Consider the following 14,401-nt stretch of genomic DNA (forward strand, 5'->3'; position numbering starts at 1 on the left):
AATATATAGAGATATCCTGGATGAAAACCTGCTCCAGAGCGCTCTTGACCTCAGGCTGGGGCGAAGGTTCATTTTTCAGCAGGACAACGACCCAAAGCACACAGCCAAGATCTCAAAAGATTGGCTTCAGAACCACTCCGTGAATGTCCTGGAGTGGCCCAGCCAGAGTCCAGACTTGAATCCGATCGAACATCTCTGGAGAGATCTGAAAATGGCTGTGCACAAACGTCTCCCATCCAACCTGATTGAGCTTGAGACTTATTGCAAAGAAGAATGGGCAAAACTGCCTTAAGATAGGTGTGCTAAACTTGTGGGATCATATTCAAAAAGACTTGAGGCTGTATTTGCTGCCAAAGGTGGATCAACAAAGCATTAAGCAAAGGCTGTGAATACTTATGTAAATGTGATTTCTTAGTTTTCTATTTTTAATAAATTCAAAAAAAGGAAAAAAAAACTTTTTCACATTGTCATAATGGAGTATTTTGTGTAGAATTTTGAGATAAGAGATTAAATATATACAATTTGGAATGAGGCTGTAACATAACAAAATGTGGAAAAAGTGAAGCGCTTTGAATACTTTCCGGATGCACTGTATATATATCAGTTTATGAAACTCGTGACAAAAAGTTACCGGACACCAAGGCAGACAACTCTGAAAAGTTGCCTGCCAAGCCATGAAGTTGCCTGCCCCATTTTTCACAACTTGAAAAACAATAAGACGACTAATCGCAAAAAAAACCCAACATTGTTACGAAGTATTAACGATTGATAATCAGAATATATAACAGAACAACACTTTAAAATTAAGTTTATTATAAATGTACTTATAACATTCATTGCATGTATATGACATCGCTGTTTTCCATCTGCCATCAGTATATACCTGTATTTATTCATCTTCATTCATGCAATGTTTGCGTTGCGTCGTCTGCCACAAGCCACATGCCACTCCTCTTTCCACAATGCTTTTAATGTACTTTTACTTTTTGTAGGGTCATAAATTTTGCTTTGAATCTTTCTCCTGGGGCTGAGGTTTTGGTTTCCTAACCACCTCTCAATTTTTCTTGTGTTCTCTGTGCGTCTACTTTGGAAAATGATATGCAAATGCGCGACCTTATAAAGCTCGGGAAAGTCCGGAAGCACGAAGTTATTCGACGCGGGCTTCTGACTGGCTGCCGAGTATGCAAATTGCAAAACGAACGGAAATTCCGAAATTTCCAAACTGAACGAGAATTTCGAAATCGGACAAAGGCAAACATTTGATTTCTCTTGAAAAAGTTGTCGGCCACCCGGCAGACATTGTTGTGTAAGTTGTACGCCCGAGGTAAAAGATGCACGCCCCAGGCGTCCGGGCAGATGTTATTTCAAACACTGTGTGTAAAATAGCATTTTTTTATTTATTTAATTTTTTTCAAAAGGGGGTATTTTTCAATCTGCGTCTTATAATAGGTGCTCCTTATAGTTTGGAAAATACAGTACCTTTCAATTCACAATATTTGGGAATAAATAAGTTGTTCAAATTAAACCACAATTGAATCGAACTTGAAAGTTATAATGTATGGGAAATCTCACAACACACTAACAACAGAAATCCCTCGTTTTTTTGCGTTTAACAGGGACCAAGTGAAAATCCGCAATATAGCGTCACACTTTCATATGAGCCCCCAAAGGGTTTTACTTACCTCGAGATTACCTCAGTACCGTCACGCTTTATGACTGTCACAGAGTAACAATTATAGATCTACAAATAATAACACACAACACATAATAGCAGTGTAAAGAATGGTTTTATTATCATGATACAAAACTAAAAATAAATTAAAGGGCTTCTTTCAGTGTAAGAAAACAATTTAAAGAGCGGCCGGCTAGCTGCGTGCTAGCATCGGGTGTCCTCGATTGCAGACAGATCTCTGTGATGATTAAAATAAAACTCTCCTGAATGTAAGGGTTTTTCACTAGCTGCTCTTGGTCATCCGTTTCATGGCTAATGGACCTGGCATTGGCAAGATACAGGGTCTGCAGCGTGGCTTCGAAGAGTTGTTAGCCTAGCTGTTAGCAGTAGGCCAGACCAGCAGCACTGCTTTTGTCTTCTCCCATATGTCGCCCGAGTCGCATCTGTAACAGTAATAATAATAATAAAAGTAATAATCCGTGAGGCACCCGCTGGTGATCACAATTTCTTTGCACTCTTTTCACTTTCCTTGGAGTCCAATTTGATTGATGAAATTCTTTTCAATTTAATGAGACACTAAAAGCTAGCAGTCGCGGTGGTCCCTGGTTTATTTTGATCCAGAGACATTGACTGTAGATGCCCACCGTGGCTTTTTGACTGAGAACCTATAACAGTCGGGCACACATATGGTCACACCTGCCTATCACAGTCGGGAATACAGACTGTTACCCACCCAACGGAGAGTGCCCTCCCTTATCTGTCCCCACAGTGTGCTGTCTAACAGAACACAATGCACAATACGATATCAATCACAATAAAGACAAAATCAATTGAATTAAAAATTCGGGAAGGAGTTTACCAGTGATAACCAAAGCTGCAAGCAGCGAGGGGTCTCTGTAGTTTAAATGGGAAGACAGTATCGATGTTAAAACAATAGTATCGATCCGATCCAAGTACTCGCTTGAGAATATTGACATTTGGATCTATAGGCCCATGCTTACCCTTTAGTAAATCTAGAACTGCCTTTTTTCCATATGTGAAATCTGACTTCTTTGTTTTGTGCCTTGTCAGGAGGATACCACTGAGAGCGAGTGTGAAGGTATGTGTCAATCATTGGTTCATTTTACACTTTTGTCTGTCTTCTTCACGAGGACGTCAAGCTTCCCGCTGACCAAATGCACTTGTCTTTTTGTGTAGCCCTAGTAAGCTGTGATGCATTTAAGAGCTGCCTGATGCGCATTCCCTTCACCTCTGAGTGCCTGGGCAACATCAATGCCTTCTTCAAAGAGAACGGCATCTCCCGCCCCAAGATCCAACCAGTGCCTAAGCTGCCCAACATCACCAAGCATTTACCCTCTTTGCCACCTGAATTTCGCCAAGAGCTCTCTCAGATCCGCCTCACGCAAGTCACTCGAGACGTCACCTGTAGTCTGACAGAGCTCTTGCCTGCGGCCTCCTCGCTTGGTCCCAGCCTGAACTCCGCCTACCGGAGCTTGGTAACTGTTCCCCAGAAGCTTTCACAGGTCCCCAGCAGAACGCAGGAGTACCTGGGCAACATCCAGCACCATCTCAACAGCCTCGTGCCCAACAATGCCTAAGAAACAACAACAGCAGCAAAAACAAAACCAGGACTTGGAACTAGAGCCTTTCACTAGGCAAAGCCCACTCTCTTTTCTGTGCCATCATGTCCGTTCATGCTCCCCGTCTCCATCTTTGCCCGACAGCGCCACCCTTGACTTGCCCAACGTACCTGCCTACCACCGCCTGCCTCCGATCCCCAGTCCCCCGTCGAAGCGGTTACACTTGCTGCCCTGCCAGTTTTCAGGTCTCTCAAACCCAGCCTTCTTCATTGAAGGCAACTCATACATTTCACCAGTAATACACACAGGTGAATCAGTGGTGGTTCACAAAATTCACATTTTTGTGCACATTTCATTTTAGAGTAAAACAGACATAAATTGTCAAAGGCAGTAAACAATAAATTTGGTCAATGACAGTGTTGGGGCACATGACTGTTTTAATATCATTTTTTTAGTTTTAGTATCAAAACTATTTTAGTATCATTTATAGTTAGTAATTGAATTACTCTATAGTACTAGTAACTAATTATCAGGGAAATAAACCTTCTGTGACTTTAAAAAGAAGTTGTTGTGTGTCAAAGAATATAATATTTTCTGGGCAAAAATGAAACACCTCCTTTACTTGTAGAGATGGGAAAATACATATTGACCAATCAAAAGAGAAAAAAGGTGTCTCGGAGGGAACCAGCTGTTGATTGGTGGGTAGCCGCATCCTTCCGTTTACCTCTAAGAGTCTAGAGCTGGACATAAGGTGGACACTTAAAAAGACAAAGATTTAGCTGTTGTGAATTGGTGTTTCCGTAGTGCAGTGATTAGCATATTTGCCCAACACGTGAAAGATACCCGGCTTGAGACCGAGTACCAACATTTGTTGGCCTGGAGAGGGATGGCCGCCACCAGGCGATACTTGCCCAAGAAACATCACAGGAAATGGTGCCCCTACAACCCTAGTGGTTAAGGGAAACACACACCACCCAACCACTGATGTGAATTGTTTATGGGCGTGAAGATCTGGCCCAAGTCTTTCAGGGTGGGATACAGGCTAGTAATGAAGGCAATGTCTCAAGGTAGTCACTTTGTAGATTATTCTATTAAGTGTCAGAATTACAGCTGAAGTCACCAAGTCTCTGTTCTGTGAAAGAAAAGAGGGTCGTGCACAACCCCGACATTCTGAACTCAACAAGCCAACATATATTGAGTGTACCTCCCGCCTCAAAAGTGGGTTGCATGCTACCATCTTTCCAAACTCTGAGTTGATTGACAATTCCAATTGTCAGATTTTGAGGTGGAATAACCTTTGGGGCTCAGTGGACACGGGAAGGTACTGAGAAGATGATGTGGTGCTGAGAATATTATTTGCCAAATGGAACGGCTGAATCAATATTGACCTGGCCTGAGCTTTTTTCTGGTTTTCTTGCCTCACCTGACTGTGTTATACTGTACATTGAATGTGGACTTTCATATGGAGCACCTATAAAAATGTACCTCAGTTTATTGACATTTCTCGTGTGGTACATTATTATAGCCCTTGCAGATTCCTTACATATCCATCCATCCATCCATCCATCCATCCATCCATCCATCCATCCATCCATTAAATTTCTCTTATCCGGGGTCGGATCGCGGGGGCAGCAGCCTTAAAAGGGAAGCCAGATGTCCCTATCCCCAGCCACCTCCTTCACCTCATCCGACGAGATCCCGAGGTGTTCCCAAGCCAGCCGAGAGACATAGTCTCGGGGCCTCCTGCCGGTGGGACATGCCCGGAACACCTCCCGAGGGAGGCGTCCAGGAGGCATCCTTATCAGATACCCGAGCCACCTCAACTGGCTCCTCTCAATGTGGAGGAGCAGTGGCTCTACACAGAGTCCCTCCTGAAAAAAACGAGCTTCTCACCTTATCTCTAAGGGAAGACCCAGACACCCTACGGAGGAAACTCATTTCGGCCACTTATATCCAGGATCGTGTTCTTTCGGTCATAACCCAAAGTTCATGACCATAGGTGAGGATAGGAACGTAGATCGACCGGTAGATCGAGAGTTTTGCCTTTCGACTCAGCTCCCCCTTCACCACGACGGACCCGTACAGGGTCCAAATGAAGGCAGACGCTGCACCGACCCGTCTGTCGATCTCCCGTTCCATCCTACCCTCACTCGTGAACAAGACGCCGAGATACTTGAACTCCTTCACTTGGGGCAAGATCTCATGGGCGGGCAACATGGCGGCGCGCACGGATGCAGCGGCTAGCAGCTCCTCAGCTAATTTTCTATCCATTACCGTCCTCTTGTCTTTTTTGCATTATTTTCTGGACACACGCGTGTCCAGAAATACAATTGGGTCTGCGTCTAAATTTCGACTTTTCTGGCACTTTTTATACCACCTTTGATATCCCGAATGAGATACTAAGAGATACGGGTTCTCCGTGGATAGCCAACCCACTTACAAATCGACGGAGACTGTGTAGAGACCCAGTGTTCTCGTTTGCCCTGCGTCCTAGACGCATCATCATTGCTGGGGACACATACAGGGTGTCTCAAAAAAATGTACTCACTCTTAGAATGACAAGAAAACCTTTAATTATAAACATAGAGTGAAGTGAAATAGCATCGAATACATGAGACAAATGTAATTGAAGAATCATGTTCGCAAATGTTCAAAGTGATGACCATTATTGTTCAGACAACGCTGATAACGCACAAACGTCGCGAAGAGCCCAAGACCCCAAGATACTTGAACTACTCCACTTGGGGCAAGATCTCATCCCCAACCCGGAGGGAGCATGCTTCCCTTTTCCGACTGAGTAACATGGTCTCTGACTTGGAGGTGCTGATCCTCATCCCGGCCGCTTCACACTCGGCTGTGAATCGATGAAATGAAATGATCTGCATTTATATAGCGCTTTTCAAGTCAATGACTTCCCAAAGGGCTTTACATTGTGCTTCACATTTCCCAATGGCGGCCGTGATGTGTGCAGCCATGTAAGGCGCTAACCTGCTTATTGGGGGTAATTGAGGGTTCAATGTCTTACCCAAGGACACTTCAACATGTAACACGGACAAGCCGGGATTCGAACTGGGATCCCTTAATCCTAAAACGATCGCTCTACCTCCTGAGCTACTGCCTCCCCAATCCCCAAGCGAGAGCTGAAGATCGCGGCCTGAGGAAGCCAACAGCACCACGTCATCTGCAAAAAGCAGTGACGCAAGGCTGAGGCCCCCAAACCGGACTCCATCCCGCCAGGCTGCGCCTAGAAATTCTGTCAAAAAAGTTATTAACAGAATCGGTGACAAAGGGTAGCCCTGGCAAAGTCCAACCCTCACCGGGAACGAATCCGACTTACTGCCGGCAATGCGGACCAGACTCTGGCATACAGGGACCGCACAGCCCGGATAAGACTGTGCAGTACCCCATCCTCCCGAAGCACCGCCCACAGGGCCTCCCGAGGAACACGGTCGAATGCCTTCTCCAAGTCTACAAAACACATGTAGGGCCTCCCGAGGAACTAGGTCGAATGCCTTCTCCAAGTCTACAAAACACATGTAGACCGGTCAGGCAAACTCCCATGCACCCTCAAAGACCCTGCAGAGTGTGTGAAGCTGGTTCAGTGTTCCACGGCCAGGACGAAAACCACACTGTTCCTCCTGAATCCGAGATTCGACCTCCTGGCGGACCCTCCTCTCCAGTACTCCTGAATAGACCTTACCAGGGAGGCTGGGTAGTGTGATTTCCCTGTAGTTGGAACACACTCTCCGGTCCCCCTTCTTAAAGAGGGGAACCACCACCCCAGTCTGCCAGTCCAGAGGCACTGTCCCCAATGTTGCAGATGACCATGACACACCCACAACATCCAGAGCCTTAATGAACTCCGGGCGGATCTCATCGACCCCCGGGGCCCTGCCACCGAGGAGCTTTTTGACCACCTCAGTGACTTCAACCCCAGAGATGCCAGAGCCCAACTCAGAGTCCTCCGGCTCTGCTTCCCCAGAGGAAGACGTGTCGGTGGGATTGAGGAGGTCTTCGAAGTACTCCGCCCACCGATTCACAACGTCCAGGGTCGAGGTCAGCAGCGCCCCATCGCCACTGTACACAGTGTCGATGGCAGACCGCTTCCCCCCCCCAATAAGTCAGATGGTGGACCAGAATTTCCTCGAAGCCGTTCGGAAGTCGGCTTCCATGGCCTTGCCAAACTCCTCCCATGCCCGAGTTTTTGCCTAGGTAACCGCCGAAGCCGCATTCCGCTTGGCCAGCCAATACCTGCCAGCTGCTTCCAGAGTCCCACAGGCCAGGAAGGCCCGATAAGACTCTTTCCTTAGTTTGACGGCATCCCTCACAGCCGGTGACCACCAACGGGTCTGAGGGTTGTCGCCGCGGCAGGCACCGACTACCTTACGGCCACAGCTCCGATCAGCCGCTTCGACAATGGATGCAGGGAACATGGTCCACTCGGACTCAATGTCAATCCTTACAGATGTTGTATCAAAACAATTATGTTGTGGCACTCCAAGGGACACCATAACAACAATGTGCCTCACAACAAAAATTAGTTTGACAGCCCTGATTTAGACATGTTTCGGACAAAATCATTGGCCAATAGCAATACTTCCTCAACTATCAAAAATTCTGGAGAAATTATTTGGTACAGCTTTGGAAACCTGCATTAATTACTAAATGATAGTCAGTATGGCTTCTACAGATCTGGCATTTATAAATCTTGTGGAAGATGTAACGAAAAAAATAGACAACAAGTTACATTGTGTCACAACTTAGCTTTTGACAGTCAATAAATCACAATACTGTATACCACTAGATAGATAGATAGATAGATAGATACTTTATTCATCCCCGAAGGGAAATTCACATTTCCAGCAGCATCCGTGAGCTGAGAACAGTACAATAATAAAGCCAAAAGAATGCAATATACAAATACGCAGTGTGACGTGCAAATGCCCACTGTAGCGTGTTATATAGAGTAACTAAATAGTGCTACACAGAATACATATTGCAGTAAGATTCGGTAATATCTAATGTAGGTGGTGTGGTTTAATGTGGGCCTTTACTCTGCCGGGTGGAGTTAAAGAGCCTCATGGCACGAGGAAGAAAAGATCTCTTCAGTCTGTCCTTAGTACAAGACAGTGACAGCAGTCTGTAGCTGAAACTGCTCTTCTGTCTGGAGATAATGCTGTGTAGTGGATGCGATGGATTGTCCATGATTGACCTCAGCTTTTTCAGTGCTCGTCTCTCAGCTACTGTTGTTAGGCTGTCCAGCTCTTTGCCCACAACAGAGCTCGCTTTCCTAGCCAGTTTATTGAGACGAGAGGCATCCTTCTTCTTGACGCTGCCTCCCCAACACGCTGCCGCATAGAAGAGGGCGCTTGCCACTACTGTCTCATAGAATATTTTCAGGAACTTTTTGCAGATGTTGAAGGAGGCCAGCCTTCTGAGGAAGTAAAGTCGGCTTTGCCCTTTCCTACATAGAGCTTCTGTGTTGGCAGTCCAGTCCAGTTTGTTGTCCAGCTGCACACCCAGGTATTTGTAGGTCTGGACAAATTCTACACATTCTCCCTTGATGGTTACAGGAACTGGTTGAGTTCTGATTCTCCTGAAGTCCACCACCATCTCTCTGGTCTTGGTGGTGTTTAGGTGCAGGTGGTTTGCGTCGCTCCATCGGACAAAGTCCTGAATCAATTTCCTGTACTCCTCCTCCTGCCCGTTTCTGATACATCCCACGATCGCAGTGTCGTCGGCAAACTTTTGCACATGGCAGGACTCAGAGTTGTACTTAAAGTCCGATGTATATAGAGTGAATAGGAACGGAGAGAGAACGGTCCCCTGCGGAGATCCTGTGCTGCTAACCACAGTGTCCGATGTACAGCCCCCCTGTTTCACATACTGGGGTCTGCCTGTCAGGTAGTCAGTAATCCATTCTACAAGGTGTGAGCTAACTCCCATCTCTGTCAGTTTCCTACTCAGTAGCAGAGGCTGTATGGTATTGAAGGCACTGGAGAAGTCCAAAAATGTAATCCTCACAGCCCCCTTCGCCCTATCCAGGTGAGAGAGGGATCGGTGTAACATGTATACTATAGCATCCTCCACTCCCACCTTCTCCTGGTAAGCAAATTGCAGTGGGTCGATGGCGTGACGGACCTGTAGCCTCAGGTGGTGCAGCAGCAGCCGCTCCATGGTCTTCATCACATGTGATGTCAGGGCGACCGGCCTGAAGTCGTTGAGTTCCTCAGGTCTTGATTTCTTTGGGACTGGGATGATGCAGGATGTTTTCCACAGCTGAGGGACCCTCCCCTGTTCAAGGCTCAGGTTGAAGATGCGCTGTAGAGGGTCTCCCAGCTCAGACGCACAGGCTTTCAGCAGTCGGGGGGATACTCCATCCGGACCAGCTGCCTTGCTGGTTCGTAGCCTTCTCAGCTCTCCACACACCTGGGCTGAAGTTATTTTTAGTGGGGGGATGTCTTCCATGCTAGTGTCCAGAGGGGGAGGGGGAAGGACAGCTGCATTACTCAGGGGTGAGGTTGAGGCGGAGTGGTCAAACCTGTTGAAAAAGTTGTTCAACTGGTTGACTCGCCCCACATCTATATCCACAGCCACACCCTGCTTGGTGCTGCAGCCAGTAATTGTTTTCATCCCTTCCCACACCTCCTTCATGTTGTTGTTCTGCAGCTTTTTCTCCAACTTCCTCCTGTACTGCTCCTTCCCTTTCCGGAGCTGGACTTTGAGCTCCTTCTGTACTCGTTTTAGCTCCTGATGATCACCATTTTTAAAGGCCCTCTTCTTTTGGTTCAGAAGGCACTTGATGTCGCTCGTGATCCAGGGCTTGTTGTTGGCATAGCAGCGTACAGTCTTTATAGGAACAACATTGTCCATGCAGAACTTAATGTAGTCAGTAGTGCAGTTTGCCATCTCCTCAATGTCCCCACTGCTGGACCCTAGCAGGACATCCCAGTCCGTGCATCCAAAGCAGTCTCTCAGAGCCTGCTCTGCCTCGGTGGACCATTTTCTAAAAGAGCGTGTGGTTGTTGTTAGCCTCCTCACTTTTGGTTTGTACTGTGGTTTAAGCAGAATGAGGTTGTGGTCTCCTTTTCCAAGGGCAGGCAGTGGTTTAGCACTGTACGCATTTTTGATATTCGCATACAGAAGGTCAATAGTCCTATTTCCCCTGGTCTTGCAGTTCACATACTGGACGAAAGAGGGCAGTGTCTTATCAAGAGTCACGTGGTTGAAGTCCCCAGAGATTAACATTGCAGCCTCCGGGTGTTGTGTTTGAAGTTTTGCCACCGCGGAGTGGATGACGTCACACGCTACTTCCGCATCAGCGCGCGGTGGGATGTAAACAATGAGAGCAATGGCGTGTCCGAACTCTCTGGGCATGTAATAGGGACGAAGACTTACAGCCAAAAGTTCAACATCACGGCAGCAGATAGAAAGCTTTGTTTTTACATGCCCGGGGTTACACCACCTCGTGTTCACGTAGATAGCCAGTCCCCCTCTTTTGCGCTTCCCACTGACTTTTGTCCCTCTGTCAGCCCGAACAGCGCAGAAGTTGTTTAGCGCGATGTTAGCGTCCGGGAAGCCACTAAAAGACCCAGGGATTTCTGTCCCCACTAAACGGCCAGATAGGGATCTCAATGATCCCTAAGTTCAAACTCTAAGCTCCGATCGCCCTAATAAGCATTCTTGTCAATTGCAAACAGGGCCCCTACCTGAGGACTCAGCGGGAGAGTAGGGCGACGGGTAGGGGGATCTCTAGACAAAGGAATCAAGCCCGGTTACACTTACTTATATATATATATATATATATATATATATATATATATATATATATATATATATATATATATATATGCCACGATGCAGCAGCAAGAAAATAATTGAACCAAACAAAAAGAAAAGTTTTTTGGGTAAAACATTGTCTTCTTTTATATTATATGCTTCAAAATGTCTAGGATACAGATTGTGTTCTTCTATTTTACGTTAAAAAAATCCGCCAATTTTCTGTGACAATTTTTATTACACATCTGGGGAGAGTATAACGCTTTTGATAGATTAATAGTATGAGTGTATGTATGTACTGTATATTTGTTTGCTCATGCACTTATGACTAAATCCACTGTAACAAATAGTCTATAGCTCTATAGCAGGGGTGGCGAAAAAGTTTGACACAAAGAGCCGAAATTTTTAACTGTGAGAGTCAAAGAGCCACACCACGCACTAACCTGCCATGACAGACAGACACACACAAACACACACAATTAAAAACATATTATTTACCATAACACACATAACATAACATATAACACCATTTCCGTTTCGCTTTGCATTTTGCCATTTTGACCATGAGGGTAACAGTCAAAAAAATGTTTACTAAATTTCCCGGAATTAGACGTAACCTACGCAGATGATTGGCAGTCAGCTATGTGTCCGGAGTTATAAAAACAAAAAATTAATTAATTTCAAAAAGTTATTTATTATTTCTTATTAACTCTGATGGATTCAACTGTGTTTTAAGAGGCAGCTCGGTGGCCTTGGGGGTATGGCGCCCGCCCCGAGACTGGGAGTTTTGTGGTTCAATCCTCGGCCGAGTCATACCTAAGACATAAACATTGGTACCCGTTGCCTCCCTGCTTATGGTTCAGCATTAGGGGTTGGAATTGGGGGGTTTGGTCACCCAATGACTCCCAACACCTCAAATGGGTTGAGCGAGGGGGCTGGGAATCCCCTCCTCTTAATCAATCTCCCAAAAAAAGAATGACTCTAGCCACCTCCCACTGGGGGGATATGGCTGTGGTATATATATATCTGATCTCATTAGCTACACCGCTTATCCTCAGTAGGGTCGCTGGGGTGCCGGAGCCCATCCCAGCAATCATCGGGCAGTGGGCAGGGGATATATATATATATATATATATATATATATATATAACTCTGATGGATTCAACTGTGTTTTAGGAGGGGAAAAATAACTAAAGTAGCTAAACATGAAACGAGGCAAAGAGCGACAGTATATAGAAAATATGATGAGGCAAAGAGCCTCATACTTATTGGCAAAGAGCCGAGTGTTCGCCACCCCTGCTCTATAGCTTTTGCTACTGCTGCTGAATAGGTGGTCTCTGAACGCAAACTGGGGGATGATAATTTGTAAATTAACATACAGCCTGGTGATTGCAAATACATTGTTTAAAAAGAGGGACGTGAATAAGTATACCTTTGTCAGAGTGGATGGTAGTCATAGCACTGTTGGATTATGTGGTGGTTAGGAAAGGGATGTTAAGTAGATTGTTGGATGTGCATGTTTACTGAGGTAAAATGAGTGGTATGTCCGATCATTTTTATGTTCAAGGAAAACTGAGAATAGATGGTTCGTAGAGGGCAAGTTACAGGAAGAGTGTGAGGGAAGAGATGAAAATGTCAGAGTTAAATAAGGCAGAAAAGGAGAGAGAGTTTAAAGAGAGGATAGGTGAAGAGTATGAACAGATTAGTAGAAGAGAAGTGGATAGAAATGGAATAGATGGATGGTTTAAAGATGCAGTGCCGAGGATTGCGAAAGAAGTGTGTGGTATGAGAAAATTTGGTCGAAGTATTAGGAAAGGAAGTGAATGGTGGAATGATGAGGTCTCAGAGGCTGTGACAGAGAAGATATGTGCCTTTGAGGAGTGGCTGCAAGATAAGAGTGGTGACGCGTATGAAAAGTATAAAGTGAAGAAAAGGTTAGTAAAAGCGGTAGTGGAGGCAGTGAAAAGGATAGCATGATGAATGGTGTCGAAAGATGGGAGTAAACTTTGAGGGAAGGAGAAAAGTGTCTGGAAAGAAGGGAAAAGAGTAAAAGTGAGTCTGGAAAGGAAGAGTGTGAAAGATAGGGACGGTAGATTGCTGATTATTGTTAGTGCAGTCAGGACGAGATGGGCAGAGTATTTTGAGGAGTTGCTGAATGTGGAGGATGGGAGAGAAGTAAGAGTCGAAGCGATCGGTGGTATAGGGAGAATGCCCGTGTTGGGTAATTTAAATGTGAAGCCTGTGGACACATGGGAGGTGCAAGAGGCAGTGAAAAAACAGAAAGGGGGGAGACGCCTGGGTTGGATAGTTCTACTTCTGAATGCTTGAAAAAAGGTGGCACGGCTATGATTGACTGTTAGTACGCTTGTTTAATTGTTTGACTATTAAGTGGTGTGGTTTCTGTTGATTGGTGTAGTGCATGTGTGGGGCCATTGTATAATGGTAAAGGTGATAAGTAGCAATTCGAGAGGTATCAGTTTCTTGGCTGTGCTGGGCAGGCTGTAAGGAAGAGTCTTGATTAAGAGACTGAGAGGAAGAAGAGATGAGGTGGTAATGGAGGAGCAGAGTGGTTTTAGGAAAGAAAGAGGATGTGTGGATAAGTTGTTTGCAGTAAGACAGGTGTGTGAGAAATATTTTGTAAAAGGTAAGGACATTTGTTTGGCTTTCATGGACTTGGAAAAGGCCTATAAGTCGATAGAGAGGCGTTGTGGCAGGTGATGGTAATGTATGGAGTGGGTGGAAAGTTGTTGGAAGCATTGAAGACTTTTTATATGAACAGCAGAGCATGTGTAAGAGTAGGGAGTGAGACAAGTGAGTGGTTCCCTGTGTTAACTGGTTTGAGACAGGGGTGTGTGATGTCACCATGGCTGTTTAATATGTACATGGATGGTGTGGTGAGAGAGGTGAATGTAAGAGTATTTGGCAGAGGTGTAGAGATGATGGATAACAGTGGAACGGTGTGACAGGTAAGTCAGTTGTTTTTTGCAGATGACACAGCGCTTGTGGCTGATTCTGAGGAAAAATTGAGAAGGTTGGTAATGGAGTTTCGAAGAGTGTGTGATAGGTGTAAGATATGTGTGAATGTTGGGAAGACTAAGGTGATGAAGTGTTCACGTGATGGAGTGGGCATGGCGTTGGATAAAAGGTTGAATAGACATTTGCTAGAATAAGTTGAAAGCTTTAGGAACTTGGGTTGTGATGTGGCTGTCGTTGGTGGAATGGAGTGCAAGGTATTGCAAAGAATGAATCAAGAAAGAAAGAATTTGGGTTCTCTGGGGAGAATAATGAGTAACAAGAGTATACAGTGCATCCGGAAAGTATTCACAGCGCTTCACTTTTTCCACATTTTGTTATGTTACAGCCTCACTCC

At 45.4% G+C, this 14,401-nt stretch overlaps 2 protein-coding genes across 3 annotated transcripts in view; both read left to right on the forward strand.

Moving 5' to 3' along the window:
* Positions 1-3,671, forward strand: part of LOC148363440 (uncharacterized) — a 55,394-nt gene extending 51,723 nt beyond the window's left edge. Inside the window, exons 19-20 of one of the 2 annotated variants that reach the window (XM_088341102.1) lie at positions 2,744-2,771; positions 2,870-3,021. In XM_088341102.1, coding sequence (XP_088197228.1) covers positions 2,744-2,771; positions 2,870-2,875 — 34 coding nt within the window. In that variant the 3' untranslated portion in view covers positions 2,876-3,021. Of the gene's footprint in view, positions 1-2,743; positions 2,772-2,869 lie in introns of both variants that reach the window. The other variant, XM_088341100.1, reaches the window with a different exon arrangement.
* The window catches only part of LOC148363441 (cyclic nucleotide-gated channel beta-1), an 80,437-nt gene continuing 69,298 nt past the window's right edge, over positions 3,263-14,401 (forward strand). The window contains exon 1 of the mRNA XM_088341099.1: positions 3,263-3,497. Within this exon, the coding sequence (XP_088197225.1) occupies positions 3,263-3,497 (235 nt within the window). The remainder of the gene's footprint in view (positions 3,498-14,401) is intronic.

The sequence above is a fragment of the Urocampus carinirostris genome, chromosome 7 (genome assembly GCF_059441175.1).
Source record: "Urocampus carinirostris isolate Australia breed hairy pipefish chromosome 7, RoL_Ucar_1.0, whole genome shotgun sequence".
In the NCBI taxonomy this organism is placed as follows: domain Eukaryota; kingdom Metazoa; phylum Chordata; class Actinopteri; order Syngnathiformes; family Syngnathidae; genus Urocampus; species Urocampus carinirostris.